The sequence below is a fragment of the Hydra vulgaris genome, chromosome 05 (assembly GCF_038396675.1).
Source record: "Hydra vulgaris chromosome 05, alternate assembly HydraT2T_AEP".
NCBI classification, from domain to species: domain Eukaryota; kingdom Metazoa; phylum Cnidaria; class Hydrozoa; order Anthoathecata; family Hydridae; genus Hydra; species Hydra vulgaris.
In genome coordinates, this window is record NC_088924.1 from 41,222,501 (window position 1) to 41,238,503 (window position 16,003).

The following is a 16,003-nucleotide window of genomic DNA, read 5'->3' on the forward strand; positions in this document are numbered from 1 at the left end:
GCAAGCAACCAGTGAAGACAAAGGGCTTTTCCCAATAATATGAGTTCACATTGAGACACCAAAATTACATATTTCCTTTTTGAACTTGTCCATTTGAACATCAGTAATCTTTGTCTTTCTCTTGAGTTGCTACAGATAATCCTTCAATGAAAAACTAATATTAATCTTGCTGGTTGAAAGCCAGTTTGTGTAATTAAACAAATCTATTTTTAACAAAGATGTTGTAGTTTTGTCATTTAAAAAAAACATCTAACCGAATGAACTTCGCATAAAAGTTGCGTAATAGTTCTTCAAGAGTCACCACCAGAAAAGGAGCCATTGGTTTATCAGTTTGAAAAGAAACTGGAAGAAAAAAAAAAATGCAAGATTGAAAATAACATTTTGTGATTTTTTCTCAAAATTTTAAAAATAATATGAAAAGAATATCTCAGAATATTTCTATAATTTTCTAATAAAACAAAATATATTACATAAAAAGCAATAAAATTGCATCTGGATCAAATATCACCTACCAAGGAATGTATTTAGACTGCCACTAATTTCTTCAAAAAACTTCAACTTTAAAGGGACTAAAACTTTATTTGTTTGAGTACTTTGATGTTAAAAGTTGGTGTTTTGCCCTGATTTACCAAGTCCAGGTTGCTTACTTTTTGTTATGAAATTCTTTGTTGAGCATTTCCAAAAACAGTTTATTTACATTAGAGATATCCATAGAAACCTGAAGCATTTTTTCAGCATTCAAACCAGTCATGCGGGATTTAAACATATTTAGAATATCTGGGGCTACAGCTTTTCCATGAACTCTGAACTATAATATCTTGTACAAACAGTATTCCTCTCTTCATTCCAATAGCGCACATGTAAGTCCATTTGACCTTTCTTTATAACTTTATTGTAAGACTTATCAAAAAGACATACAAAGTTATCCTGCAGGGTAAGATCTTTTATCAGAATTTTTTTTAAATAAGGGGCAAGACCATGAGTTACAATATAGCCAGATTTTGTTCGACCACATAAAAAGTCGCTGGCAATTTTGCTATCTGGAAACATCAAAGCAAATTGTTTAGACTTATTCTCACTTGATCTAAAAGAGTATTTGCTTTGAACAATATTTAAATACCAAATTAATTCTGCTTTCAAAACTGCTTCCTTCTGAAGCATATCTGAAATGATACATTCCTTTGATAGGCTTTTGTGGTACTGATTGCAAAGTTTCTTTGAACACAACAACATAACCCTCTTTAGGCAATCGCTTTACATCATATTATTTCATACAATTACACATTTGAATATATGATTTTTTTGAACTTATTAGGAATATTAAACACTTTATTCAAGATCTAGGTGTGTAGCAAAGTCTAAAATTATAGTATAGAAATTTCCTAGAGCTACCAATATGGTTTTTTAAAATTCTTAATAAGTTTTGCACTCCGTAAGTGTAACCATAAAAAATATTTTTCTCTGCTGAAACAGATTTTTTGCACAATTTGATAAATCAAGTTTTTCCATCAATACATTTATACATCTAAGGTACTTAAGTGATTATTTAATATTTAGCTTTATTTAATTAAAGTTATAGTTAAAAAAACGAATTTGCACGATTCAAATTTTAAAAAAGCACGAAAAAATTTTGATTATTGCAAAATAATTTATATTGGGCATTGGTAAAATCCGGAATGCAGAGATGCGGAAACTTTCAATGGGTAAAATGGGTAAAAGAGCCTTTATACCCATGCCTGCTAATGAGAACAACTTAAAACAAACTTTGCATCTTGCAAGGCTGGTATATTTATCTTTCTGAAATCAAGAAGTGTAACTATCATTATTTAACGAAATACTCCGGAAACTTTTATATTTAGGCATCTAAAGGTAATTAGTGAAAAAAATATAACAATCTTTTTAATATGAAGTTTGTTTAACATCTTGCTAATGGTTTTTTCCCTAAAGTATATATACTTAGCTGTAATTAAGTATATATATATACATGTATATATATATATATATATATATATATATATATATATATATATATATATATATATATATATATATATATATATATATATATGTATGTATGTATGTATATATATATATATATATATATATATATATATGTATGTATATATGTATATATATATATATATATATATATATATATATACATAGCTTTAATTAAAAAAGAGGGTCAATAAATACTTATCCCTTATAGCACGGTGTTCACTTGTTAAAAAAACAAAATAAAATTATTTAAAGAAAGTGAAAGTTAAATACAAAAAGCCAAAAACATACATTAAAAAACTTACTCTAATACTCAGAGGGTTGATATATGATATATGTGTGTGTGTATATACACATATATATGTATATATATATATATATATATATATATATATATATATATATATATATATATATATATATATATATATATATATATATATATATATATATATATATATATATATAGATCTATAGTTTGTTGGCTTTGGGAAGAGCGGAAGGAAAAAAGTGATTCTTACGCCAACATATACGTCACTTTTAATTACTTTTAACTTTCGTCCAACATTTCCGTGTTGGACGAAAGTAAAAACCATTAATTTAATTACAAATTAATTGTTATATAAAAAAACCACAAAAACGCAAATTTAATTGACCGGAATGTTTTTAAAAACATTCTGAATGTTTTTAAAACATTGTGAATGTTTTTAACAATATAACAATGTTTTTATTTTTATTTTTTTTAATAAAATGTTTTTATTTTTATTTTTTTTATTAAAATGTTTTCATTTTTATTTTTTTTACTGTAAATCATGCGCGGAGTGTTGCTACATCGACTATCTTATAGCCTGACTCGCAAGGGAGTGCTGCTACATCGACTGACAAATAGCCTGACTCACAAGGGAGTGCTGCTACATCGACTGACAAATAGCCTGACTCGCAAGGGAGTGCTGCTACATCGACTGACAAATAGCCTGACCCGCAAGGGAGTGCTGCTACATCGACTGAGGGTTTGGTTGGGGCAGGCAGTCTATCATTATTAAAAAAAAAAAATTCTGGTCTTGAATTTTAATTTTTACTTTTTGTCAACAAATTATGGAAAAAACTTTCGGACAACATCTAAGGGTTCTATATATATATATATATATATATATATATATATATATATATATATATATATATATATATATATATATAAATATATATGTATAGAACCCTTATATGTTGTCCGAAAGTTTTTTCCATATTTTGTTGACAAAAAATTAAAATTAAAATGCAAGACCAGAATTTTAAAGACCAAAAAAAAAAAAAATTCTGGTCTTGAATTTTAATTTTTACTTTTTGTCAACAAATTATGGAAAAAACTTTCGGACAACATCTAAGGGTTCTATATATATATATATATATATATATATATATATATATATATATATATATATATATATATATATATATATATATATATATATAAATATATATGTATAGAACCCTTATATGTTGTCCGAAAGTTTTTTCCATATTTTGTTGACAAAAAATTAAAATTAAAATGCAAGACCAGAATTTTTTTTTTTTATTAATGATAGACTGCCTGCCCCAACCAAACCCTCAGTCGATGAAGCAGCACTCCCTTGCGGGTCAGGCTATTTGTCAGTCGATGTAGCAGCACTCCCTTGCGAGTCAGGCTATTTGTCAGTCGATGTAGCAGCACTCCCTTGCGAGTCAGGCTATTTGTCAGTCAATGTAGCAGCACTCCCTTGCGAGTCAGGCTATAAGATAGTCGATGTAGCAACACTCCGCGCATGATTTACAGTAAAAAAATAAAAATAAAAACAATTTATTAAAAAAAATAAAAACATTTTATTAAAAAAAATAAAAATAAAAACATTGTTTATATTGTTAAAAACATTCAGAATGTTTTTAAAAACATTCTGGTCAATTAAATTTGCGTTTTTGTGGTTTTTTTAAAAAACGATTAATTGGTAATTAAATTAATGGTTTTGACTTTCATCCAACACGCAAATGTTGGATGAAAGTCAAAAGTAATTAAAAGTGATGTATATGTTGGCGTCAGAATCACTTTTTTCCTTCCGTGCTTCCCAAACGCATCAAACTATATATATATATATATATATATATATATATATATATATATATATATATATATATATATATATATATATATATAAAACAAAAGTATAGGATTTTAACTCATCAAAGATGTAACTATGCTTCTCTATAGATAAGTATAACCCATTTGCTTTAATAAAATTTCCTAGATGATAAAAAAAAAAGAAAGTAAGGAGAAATTAAGGAGAGCAGTCAAATTTTAACTTTTTTTAAGGTTATTTAAGGACTTTTAAGGAGTTTTTTTTTTTTTAAGGATATTTAAGGTTTTTAAGGAGGAGTGGGAACCCTGTCAGGTAACATCTTTAAGATTATTGAATCCTTCAACCCAACCACTACACCACTACCACATATATATATATATATAGGCCTCGTTTTAAATTTAAAAAAAGGTTAGCACATTAGCTTGTGATGACACCATAAAATTATCTTTATATATTATCTTTATTTAAGGACGTTAACTTTTTTAACTACCGCGATAAAATAAATTACCGCAAAACAAGTTTATTTTACTAATTAAAAAAATAAATCTCAAAGTGTTATTTTCTAAATGTACATGTAGTGGAATGTCAATTTTGTTTAATTTTTGTTTTGTTTTTTAATATTAAATAATTAAATTGAATATTACATTTTTTATTATTATTCAACAAATTAATTTCTTTCTTTTCTAGACATTTGTATAAATGAATTAAAATACTTTCTTTTTTTTTTCATTATTTCTTAAAATTGTAATTTTGCAAATAATGATTTTTTACTTTTAAAAAGTTCTTAACAAACAAAAAATATTACTGGTTGCAAAAAAAAAAAAACTCAAGTTAATTATTTACCAGCACTTTTTTTTTGTGACAAACAAAGATTCAAGTTTCTAAGTACCATTTATTAAAAAATATATACCATTGTGCTTTCTCTTGCTTTAAGGCAAAAAAGTTAAACGCACGCTTTATGAATATTTTTGATGCAGTGTTATAAGTTATAATATGTTTACAAGGCATTTAATTTTTTGTAAAAAATAGGAAAGAAGGAAGAAAAACAGAGGAAAAAAAAATCTAATTTTTGTTTTTATTTAATTAACTTTTTTATTTTAAATTCTTTCTTAATTATAACTTCTGTTTTCACTTTTTGATATAGCACAGTCTGATAATTTTCAAAAAAAGAGTTATATTGCTTCAAGCGCAAATTCAAGCAAAAAAAAATAATAATAGAGTATCCATAAAAGAAGTTTTTTTTCAATTATAAAAAATAAACTCTTTATAAAATGTTGTTTAAAGTTTGTTTTTCATTTTTGGATAAAATCCATCATTATAACAAAACAAACAAAAATTAAAATATCAAAAGTGGCGCTAATATAAAATAGAATTTAACGCGTACTATTTTTTAGCTAATAATCTTTTGTTTTGTTTTGTTTTTTATTATTTTTTTAAATTTGGTAATTATTTATGTTATTATTTGTTATGAAAAATTGTATAAATAAATATTATTGCCTTTGCAAGTTGATAAATAAAAGATTTTTAATGTTTCTTTTATGATTTCTTTTAAGGCGTTGTATAGCATCTTTTTTTTTTCATTTGCTGAAGATTTTTGATGGAAAACTTATATAAAATAAAAATAATTAAATTTTTTCTTAGCTTATTACATTAGTAAATAGCGTGAATATCAAACCTAATTTTTATGCAAACTTTTTTGTAATTGTCATTCAAAGATCTTAAGTGGTTTTTATAATGTTAATTACTTCTTTTATTTTAAAAGATATCTTTAGACTTGTTAAAATATTAGAAAAGGTAAAAAGTGGCTCAACCAAAATGGCTTACCGCTTACATTAAATACTTTCAAATAAATAATGATCCTTGTGTCCATTCTTATTTGCAAATCACTAAATAATCCCTGCAAATAAAATAGGTTGTTCAACATCATTAAAAAAACTTTCAAAAAACACCATCATTGTCAACAATAACTATTTTATCAAGAACCTGTCAACATCGCCAACTAATTCATCAAGAACCTGTTGACATCATCGACTAATTCATCAAGAACCTGTTGAAAAAATCAAGAATGACTTTTTATCAAAAACCAGTTTACATCCTAGTGCACAACTGATTCACTATCAGTTTGCACTTGGATGTAAACTGCTTTTTGATATCGCCGGAGAAAACACTAACCATTTGAATAAATTACTTAGAATGCATCAGACATTATCACCTAAAACATGTAATAATCTATCATCGCCACGTGATGTTGTCTGATGCATTTAAAATGTTTTGGTTCATCCACTGAACCTAAGATTTTGATACTAAAAAGATTTAAGAAGAAATGGTCTGACCTAGTTTGCCATAATTAAATCAGCAACATAAACCACTGATCTTAGCATTTGAAAAAAAAAAGGAGTTTATTGCTGAGCAGCTTCAACTTGGCCATCCTCAAGATGATTATCAAAAAAATTTTCAACTTGCAGCATCTACAACTGGATTGAATAGTTCTAGATCTTTTTGAAAACCTGGCACAATTCATAGAGCATGTTGGATGGCAAAGGCAACACATATACAATGAAGATCTCTTTGACGGTAACAAATCTGTACTAAAGCTAACAGCTCATAAATTGCAGGTTCAAACGATTCAACAAATTTGTAGTCAACATCTATCTTCAGTCTTGGTTCTGATGTCGAATAGTTGTTGATGCACCATTTAATGACATTTTAATTATACTCTATGAACATTTGGGGTGTTCAAAAAAATAAAATTTTCAAAATGAGAATACACAAGAGGCCAAATTTGGGGCAAATATAAAAAAAATATGATTACAAAAAAAAATCCAATAATATTAAATTTACCTTGTGCTCAACTGGCAAAATACCCCCAAAAATGCCCCAAATTGTTCCTAAAATATTTGGCTTTGAGCGCAAGGTAAATCTCAATACTTTGTAAAAAATTTTTTTATAATGTGATCATAATGGTCTAAGTTTTATTTTAAGTTTGTTTTTTATAATTATTGTTTAAAATAAAAACAATTTACGCATAATTTATGCAAAAATACATATATTTTTTTGGCATATTTGCAGAAAATTCTTTTTTTGTGCAAATATGCAAAATATTAAATATATTTTTACCTTGCGCTCAAAGCAAAATAATTTAGGAACAATTTGGGGCATTTTTCAGGGTATTTTGTCGCTTGAGCACAAGGTAAATGTCAATGTTTTTGGAATTTTTTTTTGTAATCATATTTTTTAAAAATTTGCCCCAAATTTGGTTTCTAATGTATTCGCATTTTGAAAATTTTATTTTTTTGAACACCCCTAATGAATATGATTTATAGACCATAGGTCTGAAGATGATGGCAAAGCATTCTTGGTACTTAAGACAAGGGCTAGCAAAAATCTCTCTTTTCCAAACATCTTGTGTAGAGAAAGCACAACTTGTATCCAAAATCAAAAATGATTGAGGATTGCATTTGGTCGTATCTCTTCCTCTTACAACTGCTAAATTATCCATTTCTAGAAATTTCTTTAAAATTATTAATGACAGTTTTCTTGTTGAAGAGTGACTTAAAAGCCAATCATATCAACTTGTTTCTCCGCGCAGCGGCCTTGTTCGTCAAGGTTCGTGTTTCGGAGTTATAGAGTTGAGAGAGGGTTATAACCACAATTAAGTAGCCTTCTCATCTGTAGTTGCCTTCTGGGCCTTGGGGAGGTGAAATAACAAAAAAAAAAAAAAAAAAAATCGCATTTGAGTTAGTCAAAAACCTGGCTTGGGACAATGACTGCGCTGAATGTGGTGTTTCTTTCATACAGAATTTCAATGTCACAATACCTAAAGACAAGCAACATAAAAAATCTTCTCCAGGTTGTCAAGAAGCACTGATGTAACTTCAACCATGACAACCATTTATTAAACATATAAAATAAATTGTTAAGATGAGTCAAAGTTTGTTTAAAATGTGCTAACGAACTGTGCATCACTAGTCTCACTAAATGTAAAACTTTGTAGACGATGATTGACATGATGGTTGACATAATGGTTGATGATATTGTAATAATTAGAAGTTGATGATTGCATTTTTCAAATGTTTCTTTTGTTTGATTTTTTCCATATTTGTTCATGAAATCCCATCAGTTACTACGTGCAAAAAGTGATATAAATCTAGATTCTACTAACACAGAGTTTCTAATATTGACAATTCAATATTGACGATAGTTGAATCTCACTTGCTTAACAAATTTGCTAAACACATTTAAATTAAAAGATTTTCATGAAACATTTTAATTTTTACTTTTCTGTTACGATTTAAACTTTAGTTTGTTATAATTATTTAATAAAATAAATATTTTGTCTTTTTTTTTTAATATAAAAGAGATAATTTAACTATATAAAAGGTTTAATATCTACATTATATATTATAGGTATATTATGTAGACTAGACATAAGATATTTACATCATATCATGCTTCCAATGGAGTCATAGATTAGCACATGTCACATATCAGCTTATTGCAGAAGTTATCAGTTTTTTAAAAAAAAAAAAAAAAATACAGATAACTTCCATAAAAAATAAAAATTAAAAACTTATTTAAAAAGATTTTCTGTACCAAAAATTTCTTAACTTTTTCCTTTTGTGGGAGCCATAAATTGCTCATTTAAAATGACTAAGGAGGTGCAAGTGTGAGCTTTAAGTGACATGAAAACACTTTTAAAATAACTTTTTGGTTTTTATTCAAACATACTATAGTTACACAAGGATTTTTGTAATAAAGTAATTTAATAAAAAATAATTGTATAACTTACCTGTCAATATCCATTCCTTGCTAATCAGAATTCCTGAACATTTAAGTTTGTCACCTTCTTTAATAGCAACAAGCCAAGGATGAGTGTACTGTATACTGGCTACCCTATGAACCCCCCCATTACAAGTTTCTAGTTCAAAGTTTCTTTGGACAGATTTTCCACAAGCTATAATGTGTATATATATATATATATATATATATATATATATATATATATATATATATATATATATATATATATATATATATATATATATATATATATATATATATATATATATATATATATATATATATGTATGTATATGTATGTATATATATGTATATATGTATGTATGTATATATATATATATAAATATAATATTAAAAACTAGAATAATAAAAAATAATAATGTAAGTAAAGAAAAAAGTTACTTTTGACACAATAAGAACCCACTCCAGCCCAGGTATTATTCCCAACACAAGTGATTGTTTTTGAACCAAATAAATCATGAAATGTATCACAATGAACATTCAATTTGTGACCATAATAATATGGAGTAATTCCAGAAGGATCTGTAATATATCCCTCATCTGGAATTATTTCTGGGTCATTGCATGTTATACCTACAAAATAAATGATTTCAAAAAACTTAGTGTAAAAAGCACATTAAAAAATTACGGACCAAAAAAAAACTGATCAAATTTACAAAAAAAAAAAGGTAACTAACTAGAACTTGCAAAAAGGCAAAATACAACTTAATAATACACCACCTACGCGTGCAGTTTCCAGGATATCCGGACCAAATGCCATCTGGCAAGCAAGTGCGCGTTTCTGAACCAGTATAAATGTACCCTTCACGACATGAAAAAGTTACTGTTTCTTTTAGAGAAAAATTTGAATGACCACTCATGAAACCATTTGCAACAGGAGTAAGTGTTGGACATTTAATTGCTAAATAATCCAAAACAAATTAAATTTTATCTATATATGTGTGCATATGTGTTTGTGTGTGGAATAAACAAAATATGAAATTATTAATGAATACATATATCAATACGCAGACACGCATGCACACAGACACGCACACATGCACAAACACACACAGACTTCCATAAACATTTAAAAAAAAAGCTAATACAAAAGGATTTTGATTGGTTAAAAAAAATTCTAAAGTATAAAAAAATAAATATAAATACTTCAAATTGGTTCAAGTGGGACATTTATTTATTTAAGCATACTGTTAACTTAATAATGTCCAATTTTATATCAAAGAAACAAATAAGCAGAAATCATCAAACTACACCTGTCACTGAATACAGAAGAATTACAACCACTAGTAAAAGAAATAGATTATTTACTGCTCTGGAAACAATCCATACTTTAAGTAGTATTCAAGGAGCTCTGGTATCTTTGATATTGGCGAGGAAGCAATTGATGGAAGGAACAGGTTCCCTTGGTAGCATAATAGCTGCAAAGAAACACAGATGGCATTGTAAAAATAGATGGAATATTAAAGAAAGAAGTGTACTTGTGAAAAGTACACTTCTTTCTTTAATGAAAGAAGTGGCTCCAATCTCTTTCCTATCGAACTTTTATGGAACAAATTATACAGAATTGTCAACAAATTAATGCATAATGATGCAAAAGATGTGCAAAAAATTTGGGACATAAAATTGATTTGCACAAGTATAGTTTAATACTGTACAATAAATAACTTGAGAGGCAAAGATTTGTTCAAAAAAAAGTATAAAATATCAATAAATAGAAAAGAGTTTACAATTTTGATGGATGATTTAGAAGAGTTAATGAGTGATTTACAATTTCTCCACTAGAATTTTATATATTGTTGAATCGAAGGCTTCTTATTTGGATATAATCCACTAGACTATGTCCAAATAAAAAACTAATTATAAAGATATACTACATAATAGAAATAGAGGTGTGCCAGGTACCCATCTTAAACCAGCATTCCTGGTAATAAAGCCTTTGAGTATGCTGTAACTAGTTGTTTAAACAATATTTTGTATTGTACAAAAAAAGTGTTAATGGTATTACTTTTAATTTGCAATAAACTTCTTGATAAGTTCAGAGTCATACAAGTCAATAACCGAAAAGTCTTCTTTTAGGAAATTAAATATAAGCAAATAAGAAAAAGATTTATTCAGAATTAAATTTTTTTTTTAATCGGAACAGAAACAAGACTAAATAGAAAAATATTATTGAAAAGACAAGAACTAAAATATTGCTTTCACAAGTGGGTTTAAATTGTTGCAAGCCAAGACAAATAAATAAAGTTAAAAAAAGAAAATGGAACTTTTTGCTATGTGATATGTAATTTAGCCATACTCTATTTTATAATCAACGTCATAAGGAGGAGTAAACAGTTGGACAGTAACATATTATTAAACCAAAATTATGGGAATTAAAACTCTCACAATGTCAATATCAATATCTATTTGAATAATTAGAGCTTGTTGAGATTTAATTTCATTTCTATAGTAAATAGCAACTTCTCCACCTAATTTAATTCAATCTTTAAATTAGACTGAGCCAGATAGTTTACTGGTAGAAGATGTTTTGATTAAAAAAGTTTTTAATTTGGTATTTTATAATTATAAATTTTCAAAAATAATTTTTTACACTTATCTCTTTAAAACATAGCTTTATGTTTCTGCCTTGTTTAAATCAGGGTTAATGAAATCATTTTAAAATTCACTTGAGCTTTTAATCCATTTACTGCTTTTTAAATAACGATTGTTCTTATTATTTAGTACAATAACAAAAGATCATAAAAAATCTGCTTGAAAGGGTATGTAACTATTGTACTTTGGTATTGAATGTTACATATATTCTAAAAGTACATATATTAATATTTTTAAATTTTACTTAAGTTTGTGAAGCTGTGTACATAAGGCACACACTTTGCATTTTACACTTGACATCAGCTTTTGCACGGTCTTCAGATGGACTTTTTTGGTAGCTCTAATCTATTTAATATTGAAGTCTTGGATGTTTTATCTTCTTTTACATCAAACCTTCGTTTACTTTGACAATAGCTCAATATCTTTTTATAAGACATATTATATCTTGGGACAATTTAGTGGATTGCTATGTTTTTTAACAAAATCTACTTTATTTTCTTTAAGCCAGTTTAAAGTTGTCCCAGAGTAGCAACACTTGCTAAATCGGGCCAAAATAAGCACATTTTTTTATAGAGCAGCTTTGAACAATGAATTGCAATATTTTCTTACTTTTTATCAGGACAAGGAACTTTTTTCTTTTTATAAGATTTATAGCCTTTTACTTTTTACGCGAGATCTCCTCAAACAAAAAACTTTTTTTCTTTTACTTCCTTTTGATTGTACTAGTGTCCTTCATTTATTTTTCACAATGCTCTGCACTGTTCTCAAAGTTATCTTCAACTCTTTAGAAATTGTTTTGTTTGATACATTAGAATTTTCAATGAAAAAAATCTAACTTTTTATTTTGATTCAACAAAATTTCAATTAAAACTAATTGTTTTGACAACAGAGTTGTTTCAATTTTGAATAACACTAACACAATGATGTTTTAAAACAATTAGCTATCTAAAATAATGTAAGGTTTCCATAAACACCACATCAGAACACGTACAACATTTTTCTGATACATTTCTCATCTAAAACTTTTAATGACATTATTTTCATTATTTCAATGTTTCATTTATTTAATATAATTGAAAATATGTATTTTTTATTGAAAATACGTATTTCCTATGTATAAAATTTTATTTTTTAAAAACTTTTAACAAAAAATTTCAATTACTTTTTTTTGTTGTTTTGAAATATGGCTATTTTTTGTTGTTTTAAAATATGGCTAATTTTTTTGTTGTTTTTTGAAATATGGCTAATTAAAGAAATAAAACTTTTTGAATTACAAATAATGGTTATTCAGAAACATAGTTTCATTATTTCTATAAAACAATTTTTATATTTTGTTATGTATAAAGATTTGGTTTACAAAGATTGTATTCTGTAATTTGCAAAAAATCATTGTTCTTTGCATTCTGTAAATACTATTCAATGTATGTTAAATAAAAAAAATATTTCACTTTTTTAGTTAAATTTTCAATGTAAAAAAATTGACTTTCAGTTAAACTCAGCCATAAAAATAAAAAGATTTTGTTAAATGTAAAATGAACATAAAACATTTACGAAAAATATTACAAAACTAAAGTTAGCATTAGCATTGTATCAACCTTAGAATATAACAAAAATTATAGTAAAAAAATCACCTTGAAGCTTAAACTCTGCTTTGAAACCTGTCAATGCAAGTGACTTATCACTTCTAAACTCCACAATTAACCAGTTAGAGAATGAAATGAAGTTATCTGGTTTTGTTTTTCCACAGTAAGGTCCTTTCTTTTCTTTTTCATCTTCAATGAGTAAATAATCATATGGACATAAGGATTCATGGTGATCTTCAATTTTGAACTTTTAATAAAATAAAAACAATTTATCATACTTAAAAAAAATAAATTTAGTTTGTGATAAATAAAACAGGCTTTGATTTAAGCAGGTAAATAAAAACTTCAATTTTATTTATTAATAAAGATATAGCGGCATACCAAGACCTTGATATAATAAAATTGATATAATAAATATAAACAAATAATTGCAATAAAGACTAACTATAGGTGGAAAACATTTTTAATGTCATATTTAAGTTAATGGCAGTAATAAAGTAGGATACATAAGTTGATAAATGCAACTTTTATAAAAATACAAGATTTACAGGGGCACCACCTACCTAACATATATCTAACTAGGAAAAAAATTTACCATTATATATAAATATAAATATAAATATATATATATATATATATATATATATATAGATCTATAGTTTGTTGGCTTTGGGAAGAGCGGAAGGAAAAAAGTGATTCTTACGCCAACATATACGTCACTTTTAATTACTTTTAACTTTCGTCCAACATTTCCGTGTTGGACGAAAGTAAAAACCATTAATTTAATTACAAATTAATCGTTTTTTAAAAAAACCACAAAAACGCAAATTTAATTGACCAGAATGTTTTTAAAAACATTCTGAATGTTTTTAAAACATTTTGAATGTTTTTAAAACATTTTGAATGTTTTTAACAATATAAACAATGTTTTTATTTTTATTTTTTTTAATAAAATGTTTTTATTTTTATTTTTTTTATTAAAATGTTTTTATTTTTATTTTTTTTACTGTTAATCATGCGCTGAGTGTTGCTACATCGACTATCTTATAGCCTGACTCGCAAGGGAGTGCTGCTACATCGACTGACAAATAGCCTGACCCGCAAGGGAGTGCTGCTACATCGACTGAGGGTTTGGTTGGGGCAGGCAGTCTATCATTATTAAAAAAAAAAAAATTCCGGTCTTGCATTTTAATTTTTACTTTTTGTCAACAAAATATGGAAAAAACTTTCGGACAACATCTAAGGGTTCTATATATATATATATATATATATATATATATATATATATATATATATATATATATATATATATATATGTATATATATATATATATATATATATATATATATATATATATATATATATATATATATAGATATATATATATATATATATATATGAATATATATAAATATATATAAATATTTGAAAATATGTATAAATATATATATATACAAATATATATATATACATATATATATACATACATATATATATACATACATATATATATACATATATATATATATATATATATATATATAGAACCCTTAGATGTTGTCCGAAAGTTTTTTCGATATTTTGTTGACAAAAAGTAAAAATTAAAATGCAAGACCGGAATTTTTTTTTTTTAATAATGATAGACTGCCTGCCCCAACCAAACCCTCAGTCGATGTAGCAGCACTCCCTTGCGGGTCAGGCTATTTGTCAGTCGATGTAGCAGCACTCCCTTGCGAGTCAGGCTATTTGTCAGTCGATGTAGCAGCACTCCCTTGCGAGTCAGGCTATTTGTCAGTCGATGTAGCAGCACTCCCCTTGCGAGTCAGGCTATAAGATAGTCGATGTAGCAACACTCCGCGCATGATTTACAGTAAAAAAAATAAAAATAAAAACATTTTATTAAAAAAAATAAAAATAAAAACATTTTATTAAAAAAAATAAAAATAAAAACATTGTTTATATTGTTAAAAACATTCAAAATGTTATAAAAACATTCAGAATGTTTTTAAAAACATTCTGGTCAATTAAATTTGCATTTTTGTGGTTTTTTTAAAATACGATTAATTTGTAATTAAATTAATGGTTTTTTACTTTCGTCCAACACGGAAATGTTGGACGAAAGTCAAAAGTAATTAAAAGTGACGTATGTGTTGGCGTAAGAATCACTTTTTTCCTTCCGCTCTTCCTAAAGCCAACAAACTATAGAACTATATATATATATATATATTTATATATATATATATATATATATGTATATAAATATATATATATATATATATATATATATATATATATATATATATATATATATATAATATATATATATATATATATAATATACATATATATTTATATATATATATATATATATATATATATATATATATATATATATATATATTTATATTTATATATCTATATATATATATATGTATATATATATAAATATATATATATATATATATATATATAAATATATATATATATATATACTATATATATATATATATATATATATATATATATATAATGGTAAATTTTTTTCTTAATTAGATAAATGTTAGGTAGGTGGTACCTCTATAAATCTTGTACTCTTATACACGAACTTAGTAGAAAAATCACGTATAATGCTCTCAAAATTTATATCATTTATTTTTGTTTGTTTTTTCTGTGGAAAATATTGAAAGATTTTGTAGCCCTAAATCACTCATTGTGGAAAAAGAACTTTTTATCAACTTCAATATGGTAAAGCTCCTTTCACAACTAGCATAAAAAACTGCATAGTCCTTTTTGAAATTTAAAAATGAAAAACAGTGGGGATTATAGATAGCAAAATGCTGTACCCAACATAATTTTTTTTTTTAACATTTGCTATTAGTGTTAATACCATTAATTTATTC

The 16,003-nt window shown here is 25.8% G+C and overlaps 1 protein-coding gene across 4 annotated transcripts in view; it reads right to left on the reverse strand.

Annotated features, from left to right (window-relative positions):
• LOC100198529 (mannan-binding lectin serine protease 1) overlaps positions 1–16,003 on the reverse strand; it is a 40,026-nt gene that overhangs the window by 7,892 nt on the left and 16,131 nt on the right. For all 4 annotated transcript variants that reach the window (XM_065798214.1, XM_065798216.1, XM_065798215.1 and 1 more), the window contains 4 exons: positions 13,151–13,349; positions 9,652–9,828; positions 9,309–9,500; positions 8,896–9,060 (listed from right to left, as the gene is read on the reverse strand). In XM_065798214.1, the coding sequence (XP_065654286.1) occupies positions 8,896–9,060; positions 9,309–9,500; positions 9,652–9,828; positions 13,151–13,349 (733 nt within the window). The remainder of the gene's footprint in view (positions 1–8,895; positions 9,061–9,308; positions 9,501–9,651; positions 9,829–13,150; positions 13,350–16,003) is intronic.